The sequence below is a fragment of the Lathamus discolor genome, chromosome 8, assembly GCF_037157495.1.
Source record: "Lathamus discolor isolate bLatDis1 chromosome 8, bLatDis1.hap1, whole genome shotgun sequence".
Classification (NCBI taxonomy): Eukaryota; Metazoa; Chordata; class Aves; order Psittaciformes; family Psittacidae; genus Lathamus; species Lathamus discolor.
This window is the reverse complement of record NC_088891.1, coordinates 20,763,472-20,780,342: the sequence shown is the minus strand read 5'-3', so window position 1 is coordinate 20,780,342 and position 16,871 is coordinate 20,763,472. Positions and strand designations below refer to the sequence as shown.

Genomic DNA, 16,871 nt, shown 5'->3' with positions numbered 1-16,871 from the left:
CACACGGTTTTTGGGGGTGTTTTTTTTTGGTCAGTGTTTTATTTTTAAAAACAGGTGAATCCACTTTTTATACATCATTGCACTTCAACAAATACACAGAACACAAGTTCATGCATCTACAGTTACGCACATCATGAGAACCCTGTTAGGTCTATTTCTACAATCTTTAAATCATGAGAACTTACAGTGTCAAACTAAGGAGTATAACTAGTTGCATAGAATATCACCATGCTGTAACATTTCATCATTTAAACAAAACCCAAAAAAAAAAAAAAAAGAAAATTACAAAAGTTTGCCTGAATTGAATGTACAAGAATATGTTGAACACATCAGTGCAAAAGGAGTCGAGAATTTACATGAGTTAACAAAAAAAAAAAATCATCACTTAAAAAGCAATCATATATATATATTTATAAACTGAAGGTTTTTGTTTTCCACTGCATTCCACCACCACGTCCGACCCTTCTGCCTTTGGAAGTCTGATCATAGGACACCCGAGTCTCTCTCTATAGGTTAAGCCCTTAAGATATATTACTTCTCCAAGTACCAGCACACTCAAATTCTCTCATCTTTCAGACATACAGTAAGGAATGAAATATCAGCAGCTTAAAAATGAAACACGATTACTGGATTTTGGTTTTACCCCCTCCTCCCCCAAAATATAAATATATACTGTATATATCTTTTCCGTTTTGCTGTACTTTACAAAAAGTCTCACTAGATGGCAGCGGTGCGGTTCAGAGCCCGGTTGAACAGCTACAGGAAGTAAAAAATAGCGCATGCGGGACTCGCCCAACTACCTCTACCGGTTAAATAGATCCAGGAGGGGAAAGAAAGAAAAAGGGGAAAAAGAAAAAGAAGAAAAGCAACATTCACAGCACATCAAAGCCCAAAATAGTTTACACCTTCTACACTGAAGCGTTATTAAAATGTATCTGGCTAGGTGATCCTTGCAGAGAGGCTAAATAAGGCATGCTTTAGACAGTCATATCGTTGCTCACTTGAAAAGGAGAAAAATAAATGAAAATAAAATCAGATAGAACTGGAGTTCTAGAACCAAGAGTTCCAACCCTTAAATTTAGCAGGTCATATTGCCATCAGTCTCTCAGAAACTTAAAGCTCTAAAAAAGAAATGAGAAAAGGTGCTAGTCAATGCCCGGCAGCAGTGGGAACGGTTCAAACAGCGTGCAAACAGAGTGCTCAATGAAGGGAAAATAGAGGCTTCCCGACTGGATTGCTTCTGGATTTTAACACTGAGTGAGGCAGGGGCTGGGGTTTGTTTCATGAGCAATAGTAGGGATGATGTAGAGCCTGACAGCTTGTGGGGTCTTAAACTACCTGTGTGGTTTGGGGTGTCTTTAGACAGCGGGGCACAAAAGGCCAGCGCCATTGCCCGAGCAGCCCACAGTGTTTTAATGCAGGGAGGAGGTTCTGTTACGCACCCCAAGCACTACAGAAAGAGGAGGGTTTAGCCTGCCCATTGCAGAGGTGCCCGCGAGTCATACTTACATGATAAGCATTTTTAATTTGTGTTTCTCTGGCGTAAGTTTTTATCTTTATGATTGTTTGTAGAATTGGTTTTCCTGGAGAAATAACAACATAAAAAAATGCACCAAAATCAAGCAGAAGCATAAGAAAAAATGTCTTTGTACTTAAGTCAAACAACATGTCACCTTTCCTTCTAAGTGGCTAAAGACAACACAACGTTTAGGCTGTCTATCTTGCCACCTTCTCACCCAGTGCAATTCACCTCAAAAGGGCACTGCCAGTAGTTCCCCTTTTCTTTACTGCAACACTAACAACAACCTAAGGGGTCTGCGACAGGCGGAGAGAGCTGGGCTGGGGCAGCCTGGACAAGAGAAGGCTCCTTAAGGGGAGACCTGAGAGCAGCTCCAGTGCCTAAAGGGGCTGCAGGAAACCTGGAGAGGGGCTTGGGACAAGGGCCTGTAGGGACAGGCCAAGGGGAATGGCTTGAACCTGCCCGAGGGGAGACTGAGCTGAGCTCTTAGGCAGAAGCTCTTCCCTGTGAGGGTGCTGAGGCGCTGGCACAGGGTGCCCAGAGAAGCTGTGGCTGCCCCATCCCTGGCAGTGTTCAAGGCCAGGTTGGACACAGGGGCTTGGAGCAATCTGCTCTAGTGGAACTGGGTGAGCTTTAAGGTCCTTTCCAACCCAAACCACTCTGGGATTCTATGACCAGTAATAACATCACACATAGTATCAACCCCATATCATGTGAACTCCCCTGAACTCTCAGATTAAGCCAAGTAGTATTTTTCTTTCTCAAAAGACACTTACATTGGCCCAGCTGGTTCATCATCTGCAACAAGAATTCCGGTGTGATCCAGGGAAAGACAAGGAAAGGAAAGGGAAAAAACAAAAAGAGAGTCAGTCTTTGCACTGTGCACTGGCCAAGCCGCGAACAGCAAACCGATCTATCTACAGCATTAAAGGCCATTCCACTTGGGAGTGCAAAGATTCATGGAGCTGCTTGTCTGGATTCAGGGTTTAATGGCAGGTATGTTGCCTCAATGGTTTTAGTTAACACTTGGGATGCTGGTCATGAAGAACTGCAACTGTAGCGGACAGATTGTTGCAATATGGTCAAGACTCATCTTGTCCCCAAGTTCCAGTGGTTCAATCTCATAAAAAAATAGATGAGAAGACAAACCAACGATTCAGTTGTAAAATCCTGCTGGTTGTTTGCTTGCATTGATATTGCTTTAATATAGATAGTATTTTTTATAAGCCATTCTTCAACTGCTGAGGGGTAATTGCTGGTAAAAACCCCACAGGGCATAAATACCACATGCTCGTCTTCCCCTGGCTGATCCAACCTCTACATATTCCGCTTGCCTCAAGGTCTGATTAGATCGGACTTGGTTAGGAGGAGGTTGGAGGTGCAATACTTCGTTCAAGTATCCAAACACAGTCCGTGGGCAGCAGCAGGCATTGTGCGTGCGTCCGACAGGGCTCAACACGCTGGGAAGAGGCAGGGTCAGGGGTGTTGTAACACCTCCAGACACACCAGCTATGCAAGACACGGCCTTGTTCTGCCCGTTTCTCGCGGCAAAACTTCTCTTTAAAGAATTGGAAGAACTCTGCCAATGAGTAATGTTTAACATTAGTGACCAATTGAACTTTGGGGGTTGAATTAGAAACCCCTTTGTTTTGCTCCCAAGCTGCAGTATGGAAGGCAGAAATGCATTTAAACAGCAGTACAAAAATCAATCCAAAAGGTTAACGCTCCTGTAGAGGTATTTTGGGGGGACCAATTCAGAACCTGCTGGTTCTGGCACTCAGCAGTTGCCGTTCCCACCTCAGGCTGGAGGGATGTGTCACTGAAGCCTTTAAGAAACTCTCAGCAGGATTCCACAAGGGTGCTTAGTGCACATGAAGCAGGTATGGAAATTACAGTTTCAACAGTGTGGGCATCCGCATGAGCACACGCTAGGAGTAATGTCGGTCAAAGGGGACATTACTCCACCTGAACCTTCAAGGCAACGGATAGGCAAAGCCACCGCTAGCACAGACAGTGACCGGAACAGAAAAAAATACTTCAAAGAAAAGAAAGAACTAACCACAAACCAAGAGCTTTACAGCCAAAATAACACACTAGCGACACACCAGTGTCCACAGAAGTCCATTACCAGCAACAGTACACTACCGGACAAGATACAGAGAGAACTAGGACTAATAAGGACAACCAGACGTCAATGTGCTGTTGTATATACAGTGGAGATATACAGAGACACATCAGGTACTGAAACACAAAGCACAGTAGAGTAAATCTAGAACTTCCTTCTACGAACATCTTTTGCTTCACAAAAGATCTTCAAGCCAGTTGCACTCCAGGTGGGAAGTGCCTCGGCCCGACAGCACCCTCCCTCCCCTGGTCCGGATGCTGCCAATGCCGCTCTGCACTAGCACTCGGGACCTCGGCTCTCTGACAAGCATGAGACATCTTTGAGAGTTTGTTTGGCCACACTTCAAGAATACCAAACTGCACCGGGAAGACACAAGCTCCCTCTCACTAGCAAATAACCAGTTCTCTGTTAAAATACTTTCATGCCTGTTGCAGCTAAGTCGTTTTGCATGCTTAAAAAACAACTCCATCACGTTTATAAAGGCTGCCATTGGGTGTTTTCCTAACAAAGAGCCAACAAAAATGCTTATTGGAATACTTAAGACTACAGGGTGGATCACCACCGCTCATCCCTCTCCCATCTATAACCTAAATGGAGATAAAAGAAGCCTGAGGGAAGTTTCTCCGTGCGCTCCTCTCCCGGTCAGGCACTGAACTGCTGGCAAAGCATCCCCAGTACAGTACAGACAGAGACCGAAACCGTAGCGAAACCAGGGGGCAACAGACCAACAGAAAAATCAATACAAAATCAGACTAAAGAAAGGTTTAAGAGAACAGCAAACTGAAACCCAAATTAGTTGTGAACGTGAATGAAGAAGTTTTGAGGAAAAAAAACAACCACGTGTTAACGTTATGGCTTGTGCGTTGTATAGACTGAAGCGGAGATTAAACAAACTCCAAAGCATGCAGAGCTCTCACTTACCACCAGGTTTTTAAGGGTATGATGCAATTGAAGGGGGGGAAACAAAAACAAAAACAAAAAAAAAAGAAGTCATAGTAACCGACAAGCATCAACGTCACTCAACCCCTCTATGCCAGGCGAGCTGCTCACAGGACGAACATCCTATGGCCATAGAGCATGTCCTCCCAGTACGCTGCTGCATTCCAGCCCCTGGGGCTCCCACAATGCTGCCAGGTGACCAGGCGTAACGCCTCCTTTTGCTGGCATTGACTTTGGGATTGGGAGGGGATCTGCAGACTCCAAAAACCCCGCTGCTGATACAAGAGTTACACACCCCAACCACCTGAGCCTTCCTTGTGGGCACAGCACTGCCTGAAACAGCCCGTTTTGGAGGGGTAAGGTTAGAATTTGCTGTGGATTTAACGCATTGTGTAACACGTGCAATCAATCCTTCCAGGCAAAAAACATCTGCACATTAAAATCACAAGGTGATGACAAATAAGATTTGCTTTAGCTCCTCCACTTGTATGAACTGTCTGGGAATGTAACTCGTGCTTGGGCAGTTGGAGAATGGGGGTGTTCTGTGCTGCCACCCCCTTTTCCTTCAGCCTTAACTTAGGAGGCATTTTACCTGTTGCTCAGTTTCTTTTACCCCCTTTAGAAAGCTCCAGGGTTTAGTCTTGCCACCAAATTAATCTCATGTAGTCTCTGACTGGTGCAAATTCAAAATGAAACATTATTGGGTACTTCCAGCACTAAACCCCACATTTTTGCATCCAAAGGGATTCTGTGATTGGTGATTTAAAACTTGCAAAGAAACATCCAGAGAGGAGTTGAGAGCAGCAGCTCCAGCAGCGGCTCTCACACTGGCACGTGGCACCCTCAGACCTGCCCTTACAGCTCAACAGCCAACTGGAGCGTTATTAAAATGACAATTTGGGGGTCACATAACCAAAAGGAAAAGCCAACATTAACCTATTTAAGGTTAACTGTGCTCAAAGGCAGCATCTACCACCACAGTACATGTTGGCTTCGGAGCAATGCTCTTCCCTTTACCTTCGTTAACAGGAATGTTTTGGAGGGAGTGGGGAGAGGCAGTGAACAGAGATACTCAAGCTCCAAAAGGGAATGAAGGCAGAAGCGTATTGGAGGCTCTCTGGCCAAGATACTTACACTGGAACCCTGCTCCTCTAACAAATCTAGTGCACAAAGGCCCAGAGGAGCCAGGCTGTTTGATTAGCACTGTGATACAATGGCAGCAACGTGCCTATCTGATGATTTTCTGCCCTTGAAGAACTTTAGGCATGGGAGAGAAACGTGCTGGTCAAGGAAAAAATAACCCCCAAATTTCACTTGTTACAAGGCAAAACTGTTTCAGTGAAAACATTTTGTTCTTGAAATTACTTACAGTAATAGCAGGAGCAGGGAAAGTCAAGAGGGAAAAAAATCAACATTAGAAAGAATGTGGGGATATGGATGGAGCTTCTGCAGAGCCAGAGCAGAAACACACTAATGGCAAGTCTTTGTATTAAGCTGAGAAATGAGAAGGGAAGAATGAAAAAGGACACGTTATAACCCCAGTCACCTCATGGCTTTGAACTAAAGGTCAGAGAGAATATGGATTTTCAAGTAAAAACTGTTCACATTCCTGCAGGGAATGCAGGAAGGAGTTTTTACTTTCTACTTACCCCAGAGCACACCCTTTACAACAGCATCTTTGCTAATATTGGGCTGTTTGATCCAACAACAGAAAAAAACCCACTTTCTTTAGGAATATTACATGTACTACATCTGGGTCACGATGGTTGATCACTATGTCTATCAGAAATAAGCAGCTTAAGTTATACCACAGAGGAATCGAAAGCTATTTGCTTCCTTTTGTTGTCAAGAGAAGTCCAAGCAACTCGCATTGAGCAAAATGCATCAGCAGTCCCCTGCTGAAACTGCTTCCTGTTGGGCATGCAACGACGTGCCGGTGCCTCTGGCCTCCACATGCCACGGTCATGCAGCTTTCATCACCCAAAGCCATGGGAAGCTGCACGTTATCCACCCACCTCGGTTTTACACAAACCTGGCCACCCTCTGGAAAACAGGGATGGGATCTGTCTATTGCTTTACCATGTGTAAAGCAGAGGATGCACAAATTCAAGCGCCATCCGCCCTCCCTTCCTCCTTCCAGCACATAATTTGGATGCAAGGGGGCTCGCTGCAGTCACCTCTCCTCCCAGGAGGATGAGAATGCCCCTCATCCACAGGTACAACAGCAAGAACCTGCACCAGGCATCCCCAGTGCCACAATTTCTAGTCAGAAACACAGATTTCATGGGTACAAAGTCACCAATCTAAATTATGTGAAGGAGGAAACATCAGCAAAGGAGCTCCTGAGCAGCCCTGTTCCATGGCACAAAAAGCAAATCCACTCCACACAGAAAGCAAGGTCCATGCAACAAAAAAGCCCCCACCCTGCAGTCAGGAAATGCCAAAGTTAAAGGAGCAGCCTCGCTCTTCCAGCATGGCATTGCTGGAAGGTAGATGGAGGTAACACCTTCTGCAAGGGCAGCAGATCCCTTGGGAAAGGGTCTTGGAACACAAAGCAGCCATTTATCCCTCCAGCCCCCGCCACCTGAGCAGCCTTCCTCTGTGGGGACACAGAAAGCTGAGAAGAGCTGCTCCAACAGAACCAGGTTACCCATCACTCCACCCCTCCACCAAGAGCTGAGGTAGCGGGCACACTAGGACAGGTAAGTTTTAGCCTGTAGAACATGGAGGTGAGAGTGGGAGAAAGGGAATCCATTCAATTGCCTTGGTATTGGCTGGCCACGCGCTCTGGAAAGCATCCCAGGCACCTTCCAGGAGAGAGATAACGTTTCTCTACAAACTGCTGCATCCCCCACCAGGAACTGGGTGCTTCTGTTCGGTGTCAGTTATCCAAAGCCCTTTTTGGCACTTTGTTTAGGCTCACCAAGAAGGCCGAGCCCTCAAGCTTAGCTTGAGAGGAAAGATGAGCAATTTCTGCTGTGGCACAGCTGAGAAAGGTAGAAAGGACCCAAAAGGACTCTGCCTGTTATTAGCAAAGTCTGGAGCAATCCTGCTCCAGCTTTTGGCTTGGCCTGGTTTTGCCCAAGGAGCTGAGCACAGCACACCCCAAAGGACTGCCTGTAACTTGTGTAGGCTTAGCTAAGCCTGACCTAGAAATGACATCACCTGGGTTCTGCACGAGGTGAGCACTCAGCATGGGCACCAGCATCTCCCAACAAGATAAATGCAGCTCAACAGCATTTCATCCCACACCATCAGCAGCCAGGCTCTGCACGGACTGCCAGGTACGCTTCTACATTGCTGATTTCACACTCTCTCAGCTATAGGAAAGCTCAGCTTTCCTATAAAGCTTCCCTTTCCTTGTACAGGGAAGGTACATTTAGCATCACTGGTTTTCTTCCCAAAGCTTTTTAAGAACTTAAAAGTGTCCTGAATCAGTCACCTTTGCACTAAGTCTGTGCAGAAACCCTCCCCTCTGGAGAGCCTCGACAGGACAGCCATCAGCCAGAGGATCCTCAAGGGGAGCCTCAACACGGGAGGCACCTTTCCCTAAGGATCTATGGCACCCGAGAGCACTGCAGAGGTACAAGACTACAGGTACAAAGCTTCCACCCCAGCACTGAGGCTGGTTACTGGTAGCAGACACTGAATGTGCAGGAATGCAGAGCCTGCAGAAGGAGGATGTGCCAAGCCGAGTGACAACGATCAACCAGGCAGCAGTCCAAAAGATCCATCTGCAAACACAGCCAGGGGTTTTATGACTCCTTCTACCTGCTATTCCAGAGCAAAGGAAGAATAGTGGAGAAACCTGGGGGCAAAAGGAGGTACAGAGTTACTCCACCACAGGAGGAGAGGGAGTGGGGTGGTGGTGAAGGTGAAGGAATCTCAGTGTCTAAAGAAAACATCTGGAGTGGCCCAAGGATGAGGGGCCTTCAGTGAGGAACTGCTGCTGAGGCTGCCAGGTTTTCGCTGTGCAGCAAGGAGGCACTAACAGCTCGATCATCACTGCTGCAGCAGCTTCGTATTGAGATTGTGGCACAACCACAACCCTCATCCTTAAAGCTTAAACACATCAAAGCCAATGCTAAAAGAGAATTCAGAAAACCAGCTCATAGCTGAGAGATCAAGGCTGTTGCCTGATAATTTCTATATTAACTAATACAATATATAGCCTAATACCTGCCCGAGTTGCTGCCTCAGCTATAGGCTCACTGATGTTTCCTGCTACTGCTCACTGCAGCATGCGGAGGTGGCTGGATGATTTGGAAGCAGGGAGTTTCAATTCCACATGATACGCACACCACTGCATTCAAATGTTAACTTTGGCATTTCATAACGAGGTATTGAGAATAGGAAAATGAAGAATAACCCACGTAAAACATCCAAGGGTGGAGATCAGCAGATAATCCAGGGCTTCTCACAGATGCATTTGTCAAATGCCCCTGCTTGTAGGGTGTTGCCCACCACAGTATCACAGAAAGCTTCAAATGCCTTTAAAGGAAAATGCTAGAGTATCCAAGGGAAGGTAGGACTCAAGTCAGCCTCCGGCTGAGATGTTATGCCAATCGTGTCTCTTCATCCGGGCAAACTTAACACACAGGTACTGACTGTGATATTTAGGTCTGGATTTTGTCCTCCAAGAAAGTGAGCAGAGAAAACACATGCCCATCACAGAGGTGCATCACTCTCCAAGACTCAAGCTTAGCTGCCTGTAAACTACCAGCAGACCGAGCAAGCAAATACAGGAACCTCAGTTACTTGGCTCATCATCTTGGACTCCTCTGTCAGAGATGGTGAACCCGGATCCCTCAGGCACCCGAAGAGCAGCCAAACCAGCCAGGAAAACTTCAGCCTTTGAAACAAACAGGTAGGGACCGCTTCACCTTCAACATGTGTTTAACCGTGCCACCATGGTGACTGCGCTGCGATCCGGTCAAGGCAAATGTGAGCATTTGAGGCTGCCTGCAATGCTCACATTCCAACCTGGTATCTTTGTTTTGATCCTGGTGACACCGCATCAGATGAAATTTGGGAATGCAGGGAGCTATGAACAGCCACCAACATAGAGGTGAGATCCTCTCTGGCCATGCAAGTCAGGCCAGTGTAGCACAGCAGCATGGGAGATGTGCAAGAGATAATTCAAATTGTCTTTCTGGAAGTTTTCTGGGCTGGTTGAGAGCCACTCTGAGGACAAACTGCTGCAGTAAACCCTCAGCGCCTGTGAAGCTGTTAGTTATGCAGAGGAACATGCACTATGCAGCTTTTGTTGGATACACACCTAGACCAGAGTCAATGCATGCTCCGTAAGCAGTTAGTAAATGCTACTCAAGTGGTTACGATCAAAAGCCAGTTTCCTCTAGGTATGCACTACTTAAAGACAGTGTTTTGATCTGCTATAGAAGTCATCCAAGCCTCAGCCATTCTCAAAATATTAACATTTATCATCTGTTGGAGGAGATTTTGGGGGGGTTCATTCTCTGAAACGTAGCTCAGGAACCTTGAAGTTGGTTTTGTCCAAACTTCAGAGGCAGATGCTGGGTTCAGCACCTCCCCCCAAGGCAAATACCGTGCTGTGTTATCACACACACCTTGTGCAGCTCCACAACAACTAGTCATTGCTGCACAAGCTACAACACAGCTGCTTTTGGAAGTCGTCTACCATGCTGGAGGACTCCTCCAAGCCAGGAAGCCACTAATGACTCAGTGCTTCCCATGTGGATCCAGCACGATGCCCTCTGTGTACTCTGAAGTGCCTGCTCCGTTACTTGTTCCAACAGTGCGATGGTGGACCAGAACTTCCCACAAGGATCACTGGGGAGGGTTTCTTGATAAAAATAGGTTTTCTTCACAGAAATGAGCAGCTTGGTGTCACATTAACGCCTGTTTCTCAACGTGCTTCTTCCAAATACTCATTGGAGCCTCAAACTGCCCCTTCTCCCTTCTTTTAAAGGGGAAGTTATGCAGAAACAGCTCAAAAATGAAATGGTTACTACTTGTATTTCTGTACTAAACACAGTTTAACTAATCAGTGCTACTGTTAAAGCTGATAATAAAAACCTAAGCTTTAGAAAGGTAACTCAGTGGCTGTTACAATTAGATATAGTTTCCAGAGCATTACTGAAGTACAAATTCAGTTGCACACCAAAATAAGAGCCCCCACTCTTCTAACATTAAAAACATGGTTTATTTCTGAAGCATCTCTGCAGTCTCAATCCCTTTAAATGTGTTTCCTTACAAAACCTGTCCAGTGTCCAATGCAGATGCCACATGGAAGAGGGAGGGCCATCAAGGATTAGCGTGTTCCTGGCTCTCTCCCTGTGCTGCCCTACACTCCTTAGGACTGGTGTTTAGGGCTTCTCAGGGCTGCTACAGCAGGGAAGAGACAGAAGCGGGAGACCCCTCATGCAACAAAAGCTTTAAAGACATGGAAATACCCACTCCCCTCCCCCCCCAGTCTGTGATGTGCAGGATATTCAGTGTTAGGACTTCACAGACTTCACTTGCACCTTCTGCACTTGCTGGGCTTAATCTAATGTCTGAAGAGGGAAGAGGTGAGAAAGCAAAGAGCTCAGAGCTGACCCAACTGGGCTGCTGATCCTTCCTGCCACAAAGCCCCACTCCATCCTGCTTCCACAAGTTCACTGTGCCTTTGGTTGGGGTTTTTGTCTCCTCCTCACAAGCGGCTTTGAGCACACTTACCGTCTGGGACTTCATCCGGCCGCTTCCTTTTCTCATAGATAACTATGATGACAACGAGGATAACAATCTCTGCCAGGATGCCCAGAAAGGGCCAGAGGGGAGCCAAGTGGCTGCGGACACGCAGGATGGTTGTGACCGAGACAGAGCCGACCTGGTTGGTTGCGTTGCACTGGTACTCGCCGGGATCCTCGTTTATCTGTAGGTTTGTGATGCTGAGCTCAGTGTAGTTGTCTTTGTTTAAAATAAAGAATCTGCCCGAGGAGTTGTTGATGTCCTGATGGAAGGGGAAAGGTGGAAAAGAGCAAGAGCTTTAGCAAGTTCTGGTGCCTTTTCATTTCGGTCATGGAAACTAGAAGAGGTTTGAGGGGTTCTTGAGGCTGGTCCGTAATGCAAGAGGAAAGCCCACCACTAGTGTTTGTCCTGGGTCTCTCACTAAAGTGAGCTATGCTGCAAAGCAACAACAAGGAAATGCACCCAGGGCAAAGAGGAAACCCACCAGTACCAGTTCAGATTACACCATGTTAGGCAGGGTTTGCTAACCAATTCAGGTATGATGGCCCTAATAGCATTTTGCCTTTGCTGTTTTTAAAAGAAACAGGCATTCTCACAGATCTGTGGTCAGGGACCTCAGGAACATTTAGAGAAGCTGGAATTCAATGCCCCATATTCCTTCTACATTTGAAAAGAGAATTCCAGAGTTGCTTACATGTAAAGAATTAAAAAAAAGGGACAAAACTTGGATCAAGTATGGACGTGTGATCTTCCCAAAGCTTCACCTTGGATCAGTTCATCAAATAGCTTCACCAGACAGAGCAGGAAGGAGAACCTGCACCCCACCACAGAGGATTTGCAGCGCTCACTACATCACCCATATAGCAAATACCCCATCCAAATGTAAGCTCACTCTTAACGTTGATCAACCCCTACTCTTACTTACTTCACATCTTTCTTCATCTATCAATCGAATTGCTACCTCTCTGGCAGATCATACAGTGACATAAAAATAGGTGGGCTGAAGGATTTAGCCACTTCCAGCTTCTCTTCTGCTATTCCAACTGCTCATCCAACTCTCTTGCTCACTAGATCAGTTGCTACACGGAAAAATACAATGACTTTAACACTAACAGGTATCACTGCTACGTCCTCAGATTAAATCTTAATTAAATTAAATCAATTCCAATCTTTTCCAGTAAAACAGTTTGAGAAATGTATATCCAAATGCATTTAAGTCCCATTTCCTAACTCACGTCTTGCCATTTGTAGCAGACACCCTGAATATCGTCTCTTTCTGCACAGTGCATGACTTTACCCAGCAGCAATGCAATGAGCAACTCCATTCACACCCCAGCAGTATAAATGCCCCTTTTGCACGTGCTGCTGCTGGAAGATTCCACCTTCACTCACCAATGCAGCAGACTTTTGAGGAACTGTGTTTGGAGAAGGCACCTGAAATAACACACCCCTAACCCAGAGTGCTGGCTTCCCTCTTTACCAGGGGTTCTGGCAGGCTTTGTCTGACACCCCGGTTCTCTTACCTCAAATACACCATTGACCTTCTTGCGCCAGACCCACTCGGGGTGCGGGAAGCCCACGGACTTGCAGTACATCAGTGCCTCCTGCCCCTCGTTCTTGTTTTCGCTCCGCTTGTGGCCAGTGATGTCAGGAATAGCTGCGAAAGGGAAGGAAAAGCTCCGTGTTTACAAGCTGCTCATTAAAGACAGAGTTATTTTGAGCTCGGAGAAGCTGAACAGAAAGTAAGTGACAAGTTCCCTGCGTGCTGTTCCTTTCCCACACTGAGCCTATGCTGCAGAAGAAAAACTGCAAGTCCCATGCGACTCCAAGCAGCCCCTCAACTGAAGAGCTGTGTCCTCCAGGCTTGGTTTGCCTGGCAAATTGATGGGCAGGGGAGAAATCTCAACATCAGACTCGAGTTCTCTACCAAAAGCCTACAAAAGTAAGACAAGCCCAGCCATTCTCCTGTGCAGGAAGCTGAGAAACACCTCCATCTCCCTCCCCAGCGCACAGGTCCCTGCAGTGCCTTCAGCTTTGAAAGAGCTGACAGAGATTCTGGTTACAACTTGCCCATCACGTCAGGACTCTGCACTGATACTGTCTGAACATGAACTTCTGGAAGCTGCGTCAAGTGATTCTCCCCCTTGCAGCAGGATTTTGGCTTTGCTCCACAGACACACTGTGACTTTTTATGCCTGTTACGCCTTACAGCAACACTACTCCTGGGTACCTGTGATGCAGCAGAAGTCAAAATCTCTCCAGCACAGCATCCTTTCATTTAGCCTATACACAAACCCATATACTCTAAGGAGAGTTGCAGGTGAAGCTGGGCGATTGCAAGCAAAACACAGCCCTGACCATCAACAGAGGCTCTTCCGAAGTCATTTAGTGATAACATCACTGCTGTTCCACCATGTTTGACACAGCAGCCTGGGGCAGCCTCACGAGAGATTATGCTGGATCAATAGGCTGCCCGAGCTGAACCTCGCTGAAGCAGATGGCTCCAGTGCTGTAGTGACCACCTTTAAAGCCCAGTCGTTTTCTAGCTGGCTAATGGTGTCACACGTGGCCTGCTGTGTGATCGCAGGACACTGATCTGTTAATCCAGTCAAAGCCCGATCCCAGTGCTCCAGGAAAAGACCCCCAGGCACCGGGATGTATTACATGGGTCTGTTCGAGCAGAGCTGCCTGCGTGCCCAGCAACCCCTACACACAGGGAGGGAGCAAAGGTTTGTGGCAGCTTATCTGCAACTGCAAGCTAAAAGGATTCAAGCAGTTGCATTTCACAGTTGCAGCAATGAAAACTGAGCAAACCATCTTGTGCAACGAGCCAGCATCGGCTGAACCTGCTCCTCCCCAAAGCTGCATCACAACTCCTCAGGAAAGATGTTTGGCAAGTTTAAATGCTAAAGGAGTTTTCATCTTTCGAGGACTTTCCAATGCAGAAAGCATCCCACGCCATGCTCCTGCAAGAGTCCTTCTGTACTGAAATGCAGCTGACTGATAACTCAGAGGCAGAATTGAGCTTCTGAGCAAGGGAAGAATCCTGGTTGTAAGAATACTTCAGCTGCAGCATTCCTTACTCTGTGTGCATTCACCTGAAAGCCACCATCAGGAGAGGCTGACAGAGCCAGGCTTCTCTCAAAACAGGATTTCCAGCACACTGGGAGCTTTGCAGAAGCTGTGAGCATTGAGCATGTAAAAAAGCCCATGACACACTTGCTGCTTAGAGCATTGTCAACTCTTCAGCTGAATTTAAGTAAACACCTTTTCAGCAGTGAGGTGAAAAAGAGCTCATTACCTAACCAAATACTACCATTGTATCAGCCCGTAAGGAAGAAGGTGAAGGAAGAACTTGATCCAAGTCTCTCGAAGCAAACAGCAGCTTTGCTAACATACAATATACATCTAGGCAGAGCAAGGGATGAAGCTAGACAAATGCTGACTAATTCCAAGATGATGCTGGCCATAACCACGATACGTAAGAACAAGGCACAATGTTTTATCCATCTTTACTGGTACCTAAAGATGTATTCAGGCACACATCAGACAAAAATACCCTGAGACACATAAAACATGGCCTGAAGACACCAGATCATAGTAATTCTCTGCTCTTGTGCAAAAAGAACCTGCCAGCTACAGAAACCGAAGCAAACTGGACAGCACACTCTGTACTTGCTAAATGATCCCATACTACCTGTACCTACAAGAGGCAATAATACCAGGAGGAAATTAAGTTTTCAAGCTGAAAATAAATCAGCCTTGGGGTTGAGTGCACTGCATTACACATCCCGGATACTTAGCTCCAATATGCACCTGCAGTATCCTTTCAAACCACTGCCGGCAGCCTCTTCCATGAGATGGTGGTTCAACAAGAAGTGAATTTCTTATCATTGACTGAGAGGCTTCATCTCTTCCTTGCCAGGCTTGGAAAGCTCCCTTAGGCACGGAGCCAGGTAAGCCCGGGGACCTCCCCATGGTGGTTGCTTACTTGGGGCTGATACTCAGAGACGTCACCCAGCCTAACAAAAATGCAAGGCCGGAAGCAGCAGAGCCCAAGAGACAGACGGAAGGTGGCACAGTGACAGTCCCCAAAGAGGCACTGGCGGGCTGTCAGAAGCCATCACAAATTACCCCCATTAGGAAAAGAAGAAATAGGATTCATCAGCTTAAAGCTGAAGCCCCACACAGTCTCCATCTGTCAGCACTTCGTTTGTCACTGCCACCTCCCAGCAGACAGCACAGTCACAGCAGAACCTGGCAGGGGAATAGGGCACAGTGAGCACGCTGCGGCTGGCCCACTTCTTCGCTAAGGCTGCTGACAGATACCAAGGGAAAGCTTTCTAGGACATGTGAACTTGCACTGCAGCATCACCCCACGCTCCCCGGCAGCCGGCGGATAATGATGCGCCTTTAAGAAGAGGACATCTTCACCAGGTCACCCCAATGAGAGCACAAGTGACAAGAATACATCCTGCTCTCTCCTCCTGGGCGCAGTTCTGCTGCAGCCAGTTCCAGCTCTGCTGGGACAGGGCCTATTTCTGTACTCGGTCTGAGGGGAGCACCACAGGGAGTATTCATATATCCAGGGCATGATGCTAGCCAGCTTCTAGTTCTGACTGAGACATAAATGCAGCGCTTATCCTACCCAGCTGGCTGGGTTCTGCTGTACCAACTACAATTCACATATCACTGGCAACTGACCCCAGTCAGATTTAGCAGCAGAGATGTTTGCCTGGGGAGCTTATCAAGTCAAGCTCCTTCTGACACCTTCCTGCTCCGGTGCCAGTAACGGATAAAGCATGGAATGAAGTAGGTTTTGTTCATGAAGGATTTAGATTTCCCTTCAGCTTTAAAGCAGCAGAATCCACATCTCTGTTCATATCCAGCTGGCTGCGGGGACGTGGGCACAACATGCTGTGTCAGCTCCAGCAGCAATGAAACCAAGTAATGGCCCCGATAAAAGAGCAAGGTTTTTATTCTCACGTTGTGAAACGGAGAACATTGGAAGCTTGTTTGCAAGGGCTCGTGGAAGAGCAAAAAGAGGGTCAGTTTCAATTAACTGCTCTCAAAAAAACCCTAATAAATACAGATTTAGCCATTCTGACACGAGTCAACTTCTGCTAAGCATCAATGCTTTGGATAGCTCTAAACTGAATCACAGCAGAAAGCAGGTTTGTGCCAGAGGTTGGTTTTTCTTACTACAATGTCATTTCTTCGTATCTAGGAGATATTCAGCCCTTAATCTGCAGCTAGTTTCAGGATATGGTACCAGCATTACTAATACGTGGAACACCTCCAAACCATGGCCCAGTTAACAGAACCTGTGCCAGTTTTCCCATTAACAGACAAAATTAAAGCAAGGGCAGAAGCACCTAAAAATATGATGTTTTACAGGTGCCCCAGTAAAAGGGCTCTGGAAGGTTTCTTTTCTGGTGTAATTCATATCCCTGACTAACTTCATAGCTTGGGCAGGGAGCTGAGGCACCAAAGGCTCTGCAGGGAGAATGTGATGTGCATTTTCTGTGCAATGCCCTGGACCACTCTAAGATGCAGCTGTGCTAAGAGAGCATCTGA

At 46.8% G+C, this 16,871-nt stretch overlaps 1 protein-coding gene across 1 annotated transcript in view; it reads right to left on the bottom strand.

Moving 5' to 3' along the window:
• Positions 1–7: 7 nt before the first annotated feature.
• NPTN (neuroplastin) overlaps positions 8–16,871 on the bottom strand; it is a 77,281-nt gene continuing 60,417 nt past the window's right edge. Inside the window, exons 7-11 of the mRNA XM_065688737.1 lie at positions 12,818–12,951; positions 11,283–11,556; positions 2,296–2,317; positions 1,510–1,583; positions 8–1,121 (exon numbers count right to left, since the gene is read on the bottom strand). Of these exons, the coding sequence (XP_065544809.1) occupies positions 1,523–1,583; positions 2,296–2,317; positions 11,283–11,556; positions 12,818–12,951 (491 nt within the window). The 3' untranslated portion in view covers positions 8–1,121; positions 1,510–1,522. The remainder of the gene's footprint in view (positions 1,122–1,509; positions 1,584–2,295; positions 2,318–11,282; positions 11,557–12,817; positions 12,952–16,871) is intronic.